The 8597-nt window shown below is 43.7% G+C and overlaps 1 protein-coding gene across 1 annotated transcript in view; it reads left to right on the plus strand.

Moving 5' to 3' along the window:
* The window catches only part of LOC145441395 (uncharacterized), a 38061-nt gene extending 33819 nt beyond the window's left edge, over positions 1-4242 (plus strand). Inside the window, exons 19-21 of the mRNA XM_080319248.1 lie at positions 383-617; positions 943-2115; positions 3243-4242. Coding sequence (XP_080175374.1) covers positions 383-617; positions 943-2115; positions 3243-3556 — 1722 coding nt within the window. The 3' untranslated portion in view covers positions 3557-4242. The remainder of the gene's footprint in view (positions 1-382; positions 618-942; positions 2116-3242) is intronic.
* Positions 4243-8597: the final 4355 nt, after the last annotated feature.

Genomic DNA, 8597 nt, shown 5'->3' on the forward strand with positions numbered 1-8597 from the left:
ACTATGTCAAAGTTAAAATATGCACCTTTTATGTCACCACAAAGAATATAATGCCTAGCATCCGTTACATCAAAGATACTTCGATATTTTTCGACCATGCCGATTTCATTGCACTTCGTGACAATGTTGTGGGATGATCATGATTTCGGAAATGTGTTATTTCCAGTAACGTTCGTAGAAGTAGAAGTAGAAGCAGATCGGGTGTGTGTTAGTGACAGAGGCAAACATAGTGAAGTGTTGGTCAAAGGTATCATTGCTTACGTCGTCTTTGATGTTCTACATGAAATTTATTACGTACAATTCGCAGTTTCTCTACTGTCTGCCATACAGTTGGCGTGAAAGCGAAAAGGCCATCCTTAATTACCTTGTAATCCTGTTAAAGGCCGCGGAGCGTGGAGAAAGGCGCGGCTCCTGCGAACCCTTGGTGGATGACGCGGCGACGGAGAGATGCGACGTTTTGACTCATCTGCCGACTGTGAGCGCGGCGACTACGCTGTCGCAAGGGAAGGCGAGCGCTTGTAGCTGGGGCAGCGAGAGGACGAAAGTTTCAAGAGAGGGAAAGTTGTCGTTGAAAGACAACGCGGAACTGGCCGTGTTTAGAGATATGGCTTCTTCAGGTAAATGAACGAAGATTTTTGATAATATGTTCCTGATTCGTTCGTTCTTACGATATTTGGATCCAGCATGCTTATATTTTGTTACCCATGGGTGGATATTGGTCTGTTTACCAAATGGATGCAGTGCAGATGCAAATACTGGTGGTATGCTGGTTAATAGATGCCAGTTTTGTATGTAGTGTACAAAGTATTTTTGACCTTGTCCACTTCTTAAGTATTCTTCAAGACGTCTGTACACAGTTTACAATGTACAGTTTGTATATGTACAATGTACATGTACAGTTGTACACTTATTCACGCGTAAAGCGCTGTAATATCGTTTTAGATGACGAAGATCCATCCACCGAACCTTTGGTTTGCGACGAGAGCGCCTTCGGAGACTCCGGTACCTGGTCGTTTTTCAAACCCGCCCGCGGCGCGGCGATCGCAAAAACCGACCGGGCGCTGCCGAAAAAAGCAACCAAGCCGGCGGTCAGCAGGCAGTCTTCCACGTCGTCCGGCACAGACGAAGAACTAGCCCAAGTTTTCGGGCTGTCTTGCTCGAAACATAAACCGGAGACGGAGAAAAACAGGACGTCCGACGTTAACAAAAACTACAGACCGTCATCAAACGAAGACAATCGCAGCACGAGGGAGCGGAAACCACCCGGTAGTCGAAATCGACAAGAAAAACAATTCCCGAGACCAGGGTTAATCGCGGACTTGGTAAAGCAAGAGCTTCGCTCTAATTCAACCGGTATGATGCAGAAAAACGACCCGCGCCATTTCAGACCGTTAAATAATGACGGCGCACACGGCGCTAAGCGCCAACACCAGGTAAACACCCGACCGAACCCGGCGTTCAACACTTCCAATCATACTCAGTTTAATATGCACCGGCCCTATAGCGGTCACCAGCGAGGCAATACCTACGCTAACGACCACACGCACGATTTGAAAAGTCAACTAACCGCGCACGCGCAGAACGCAGACATTTTACGCGCTTCTCCGTACGGAGAACGTCAATGGGTAGACACGTACGACTCCAGATGCAGCACTAATCGTAGTAAACCACCCTCGTGGGGTTCAATCGAATTGGACAAACAAGGTTATCTTACGCCGCCCCCTAGCGCAGACCCAACACCATTGCGACCGCATCGCGATAGGGGGACGCCTAAATACAGAGGTAGCGATACGAACACAGACACCGACGCTGTATTTGACTACCCAGCGAAAGACAACAGCAGGAAACTGGACACTAGCAGCCCGCGCGATTCGGGTATCGGAAGTGACGAAGGCCCCGCGTCGAGGCATTTGACGGCGTCTGTCTCTCCGGCGACCATGAAGGTCAGGGCAGGGCGGAAGTCTCTGGACAGTTTGGACGAGATGGAGATGAAAAAAGGCGAGGGGTTGATTTCGGGAAACGCGTATTCGAACGCGAGGAAGGAACATCAATTTATGATGTCGCCCCCGCTCACGCCGCCGGTAAACCAGGCCAAATTGCAGCCTCACATTTTCGGTGAGTGTTGTGATACTGACATAGCAGAGAGCTCGCATTCGTATTCCCGCATTCGTATTTTGGTGTATCTGTAGTAAGGCGGAGCATCGATCGGAGTCGGATTGTATATCCGGCCGGTTTTTCTCATTTTTGACCGGAGCCGGATCAGTACTTTTTTGAAACGGTCGGACTCGGATCAGCAATATTTACTAAGAATATGACAGCATTGACAGCCTTACTTACCCTCTTCCCCCCAATCAATAGTTAAAGTGAAACGTTCATGGAAATAAACCACATGCTAAGTCCAAGTTGGCAATATTACTTCAGATAAAGGCTTGGCTTGATCTTTTGAGTTTTTAATTCTCTTGCATTGTTTCAGTCAATATTCAATACCAGCCTGTGAACAGATTATTATTATTGGAGTGTTTCGGACCGGATCACGGTCATTTCTAGAATCCGGCCTAGGAGTCGGACCGGAGACCAGAGAATTTGTCGATCCGCTCCGCACTATTCTGTACGGTGTGGAGTCATTTGTTGATTAAATGTCTGCTATCTCAGCTTAATAACACATAAATTGATTCTATACAGATACGGCCTTACAATAGTAGTGGCTGTTACTGTTACCCTTGAGGATGGTTCTACCTCACATGATTTCATAGCGATTAATGGCGGAGTTCATAGCCACAGAGGTCATGAATTTCAAGGATTACAGCAGAGCCTACCGGTCGATTTCGAAATCAGCTGATACTCTCCGAGTTCGGTGAATTATTTATCCCCTTCACACATGCCAACAATAATATTTACTGGTTGCATTATATTATCTAATTGAGGTCGTTATGTCATATTGAAAGATTATTTACACATGGAGTTCATTTACTTTCCATGCCGCCATATTGCACAAACTGAAATTTCTCCCATGTGTTTTTCACCACTTATTTACCTGACCAATGATGTCAATGGGGTGCGTTAATTGTTTATCTCTTAGTCAAGCACATCAGACAAACCCATAACGAGCCTAATATGTTGCACCGATCAACACACTTGCGTCCGCCATTTACCAATGGTAAACTGAGCTAGCTGATTAATTACTAATTTGAGCCCTAACACATTGCCGCAATATCCTCAACAGTCTTACATACTTTTTCCAGTCGACATATCCTCGAAGAGCAACACAACGCCGCCAAGAACCGCGCGATCCTCCTATCCGCCTTGCGGGCAAAATGTTCCAATGGGCGGCAAACAACCGCGGAGATTAGACTGTATCCCGACGCCGCCCCCTTCCGGACACAACACCCCGGTGGACGGTACTGGGTCGAGACCCAAATCCAAACAGGACCGCTGGCTCGTAGCGGACTTGGACGGCAGGCACGATTCCCGCCACAAAAACAGGCCGCACAAGAAAGACTCGAATTATTCGCTCGGTAAAAAGGATCGCGGCTGGCAAACGTCGACTCTCGTTTAAGCGAATGTTAGTTTGTAACTCCTATAATAAGTACAAGTGTCATGTCACCAGTACGCTACCTATATGCAATGTTACGTTATGCGTATAGAAAGCGCAATACGACGGGAAGGTAGTTTGAGCCGGCAGTATCGACTTCGTTCAAGTTCAAAGATTACAATGTGACGCCATAACAGAGCTTTGGGAATTTTCTCGGTGTCGTCCGGGGCCGCGACAGTGTATCTTTCTATTACATGCATCTGTCCATGGAATAGAACCTGGGTGAAGTGATCTTTAGTTTACGAATACTTTGCGTTTGGAATATTCGGTTTTGGAATGAAGTTGAAATGTTCTTCTTATAAATTTGGAACAAGGCTTCCCAGTGTTGGTGCCTATATCTAAGTTACGTTGTGTTGTTGTTAAACCCTGGCAAACCACTACACAATTTACTTGCTTCAGCGACGTATTTCAACTGCTTTCGTCTACGTCCATCTGTAATTCAATCATGCACCGACTGCAGCCGCGCGCGTGTCGATTTGCGTTTTATTTTTAACGAGATATTCTATTGTATTTGTACTATTTTCTCGGTCTTTTTTCATTCTTACGGTTCTTCTTTGGTGTATCAGTTACTCTGTTTGTTTCTCGCGAAAGTCACTCTTTCGTGATTGGAGCGTTGATTGTGGTCACCAATGAACAAAGATATCATACGAGTTGTCTTCACTGTTGCAACTGATAATAGCCAGGGAGATATCGAGAGGGAGGTATTCTTAGCGATCAAATTGCGCCAGGATACCATACTGACGTCGACGTGATACTAGTTTGCTGGTCAAGATCTGAGATATGTTACACCAGGTAAAAGCGCCTTAGCGAATGCTGGTGGGTCAAACCACGCGGAATTGGTGAAAGTAGTCATCCTTGTTGCTTAGGTATAAGGAACGGTGAAAAGCATGAGTAAGCTCCGCAAAAAATATGTCAATTGTCCGACATATGAGGACGTGACACAATAAAAGACGACAGTCCAACCCAGGGGTTCTCAGCCCTTTCTTGGTCGTGGCCCATTTTCCGATTTGAAAATGTGCTGTGGCCCACCTCTTATCTTGGAGTCATAATCCTGTTCAATACGTGGTAGTCGTCGGCGCCAATATGCCTATTTATCTAAAATATGCGTATTTTTTTCTTAATTTACTGATGATATTTAAAACTAGACCTCCAGGGACATGAAGTCGCGCGAAGCGCGAAGAAAATTTTCGAGTTGAATAAATATCCTCCAACAAGCGACCAACGACATAATCGTGGGCCCCTTCGAGCTCCCCCAATCGGGGGTTTGGGTGCGGCAGTTACGGCCCTGGTAGAGCATAATAGGCTAAAATTCCTGTGTATATTCTGATCATCCGCTGCTCCATTCGCGTTGCGAAACACAATGATCAAATCCCCGCATTCACTGTATGATTAGGGTTTTAGTTCCACTATTGCGGGGAATAATACAAACATTCCTGGTCAGCTTCAAACAATTCATTAATGAATGCTTTAGTACTACAGAGAACTGGAGAAAGAGTTTTTCTTAATATGCATGCTGTACAATGTACATTTGGTATCTTGTACCAAACAAACTGAAGTTGCAATGTCAGAATATTCAATCCAATGATACAATCAATTCATGTGAGTCTTACATTATGTTCACTGATTTCCAGGCCGGACATTTTAAACCTACTCCAAAGATTAATGCGCTCTTCTAAATCCTCAATCCATTACGATTCGTTTCGGTGGTGCAGTATACCTTCACCAGAAGTTACTAAGTATTTTCAATTATCGCTATTTTTGTCTTACAATAATTAGGGCTGGGCAAAATCGAGTACCTGAGTGATTCGATTCTGAATCACGTAAAATGCTTCGAGTCGAGTCGAGTAATCGAGTATCACTCATTATGACGTCATAGCAGAATATTATTTGTCAAAGTTCAAATATGTACCTTTTAAGCGACCACAAAGAATATAATGCCTGTTATCCATCATATTAAGGATACTTTGTTATTTTTTTCGACCCTACCGATTTCATTGCACTTGGTGACAATATTGTGGGTGGATCATGACTTCGGAAATGTGCTATATCCAGTAACGTTCGTAGCTTTGTACTTCATGTTTCGTATGCTACGATACGGCCAATCAAGGTTTCAAGGCTTCAACAGTGAAATTAGCATAAACTCGTTGATCGTTGATAAACTCCTCGTTGATAAATCAACTTTCAGTGGCGAGGAGAGTATAATTTCAGTACTCGAAAAAATCGTCTTTTACTACTCGACTCGAATCATTAAAATTAATACTCGAATCATTGTGCCCAGCCCTAACAATAATACGACCTGTCGAAGTAGCCTACAGTATAATCTATACATCAATTACACGTCATTCCTAGTTTATTTCACCCCCTTTCAACGGCATACGACATATGACCCTGCAGGAATACTTGGTTACTTCAGCACTACCTTCCAGTTATCATATACTTGAAATTACTTTAGTTGCTGATAGCCGTAGCTTGTCATAGCCAGCGGAAAAAGCCTCCGTTTGTCCCTCTCGTTTTGACTTGTACATGCTGACTCCATACGTGTCACTACGTCTCATCAAAGTCGGATGAAAAGTTCATGAATATATTCCTAGCGTTTAACATAACAAATAAAACTAAACTTGCATTAATTCTAAAATTTTCTAAATAGCTGTGTGGCCCACCTCAAAATGCTCTGTGGCCCACCAGTGGGCCATGACCCACCCTTTGAGAGCCCCTGGTCCAACCCAAACCATCACCCACATGATCAAATGTCGTACACTCACACAGTAACGTAGGAGCATATATGCTGTCGCCCCTGGCTTTCGTTGAAAATGCCGCCCGGTGCCTAAGATATTCGTAGGCCCCCTGCCGCCCCAATTTAGAAATAGTTTCAATCTTTTCAATTATAGTTACTGGAAATCTTGTGCTTCAGTACTTCTGTAGTGTAGACTAAATAGGTCATCCCGTAACATTTTGTTACCCATGGCGCAGAGCCATAAGCGCTAAAGCGGCTGCTACGCGACTGCACTCACAGTTCCACAAGCTCAAGATGTTTGCAATGCGACCAGCGTCCGATAACGCGAATGAATCTACAGCACTTTTTTAATGACATCTGAGCAATTATGAGAATTCTCTGACATACAACGGAATAGGCCACGCTACCTACTTGCACGCGGAGCTCTATCAGACACGACTACGATTAGGATCACGACGGCGGGCCCGAATTACATCTATAGGTAGCGTAGTTGCATTGATTCTGGATGTCAAAAATTCCGATGAGCATTGAAGTTTAGCAGGATCTTCTGACGGAATGTCTACGGCATTATTTTTCAAGATTCGTAGATCCAACTACATTTTGCGGGCACTGAATTGCAAATTTCTAGCTGGATGAATGAGGGTAATAGGTCTCAGAAATCTGAGAATCCGGACATTTTTCGAAGTGATGCAGCTTTCTAAAATTATAAATTACCTGCTTCGAAACTTGAGAATTCTGCTTTGCACCAGACTAAAATTTCTGAAAGCTTTTGTGAGAAGTCACCTCACATATAACTGCAGCATGTATGATGATCTGGCCAGGAAAATCGCAGTCCGCCCTAGATGCCTGCTATACAGACAATGGTGGGTGCATGGACGCTATATTCGAAGGGAATTGATCATGCCTACAAAAGTAATAAGCCTAATTTAGAATGAAATTTGGCCCAATGATAGCATCTTGGAATCAATAACTTTTGGACATAAAAAAGAGAAAAGAAATGCCCTCAGCGATTTCGATTGGAAATGCCATGAATCCGTACGATACCAACAGCACTAGCTTCTTCGTATCACCTGCAGTGTAATTGTACAAGTGTTCATTCTGATGTATTTCTATCATTTCTGTGACGATGCTAGATTGCTAGACCTATAGATTTGACTGTGACGGTTGGTATCGAATGTGATTAATTGCGTTACGGTACATTTAAACGGCGAGAAGAGCCGTTCGCTGTATGCCTACGTAGGCGCGGAGGATATTTTCTTTCATTCATATTAGTCCTTTGCTTCTAATTGCTCTTCATGCATGCCGCCGAATTCTCAGATAACAATACCTAAATTCAGGTCTTACTTGCGTTTACCTTAATCCCGTTTCCATGACACTTCCGAAGCAAGCCAAGATCCAAGTAAAATCCTTTAATTGATGCCTTTATTATAAGAATATCAACATTGACTGTGCGTTAACATCGCTGTAATTTGGACCAGTAGACAATTCTTTGCTTGTTTTTCTTGGAACTTCTATTTCTGTTACTAAGAAACCAGCTACCATCACGGGAGCTGGTCATAAAAGTGGTCGGATTTTCTGCTCGGTAATCACCATAAATGTGTTTTACTACATAGTTGCCTTGCGCAACAGGCCTCTCTGCTGGTGGTATGCCTTAAGAATATCGTATAGCGGATCTATCTGCCTTTCTGACGTGTTAGTATCAAAAAAACACCAGCAACAGCCACCTATTTAGCAATGAAACAGCCGAGATTCTCCCGAACGCTAGATACGAGACATATGCCTTGAGCAACCAAGTATACTTCTAATACATTTTCGCAATTCTATAGTATACTTGCACTACTTACTCCAGCGCCTCTGTTTTCAGACTACTTCCACTTCATAGCTTTTTGGGCCAATCTACTTACCTTTGAAAGGGTAGTTTTTGTAAAAGAGAAAGTCGTGTTGGGATATGTTTGCAATCTTTACATCATTGTTATGGGGGATAGTGCCAAGACGAAACTTCCCTACATCAATGTAACTGGATAATTGCAGCTGTTTGTCTAGACATTTTGTACTCGTCGCAAAGATGCAAACTGGACTTCCAAAAAGAGCCTACTCCGATTAATTGCTAAAAGATTGTGATCCCTAGACCAAACTGTTTTAGTCCCATTTGAAGCAGTTTTCTATTTCAGAACTCGATACTTGGGCTTGTGTAGTTGATTAGAATTATATAGCGTTACCTCTTCATAAGTATATACTGCCCGCTGCCTACCCTGACCACCCCCGTTGCCT

Source organism: Botryllus schlosseri, chromosome 6 (assembly GCF_051294905.1).
Source record: "Botryllus schlosseri isolate E-star chromosome 6, Bs_hap1, whole genome shotgun sequence".
Taxonomy (NCBI): domain Eukaryota; kingdom Metazoa; phylum Chordata; class Ascidiacea; order Stolidobranchia; family Styelidae; genus Botryllus; species Botryllus schlosseri.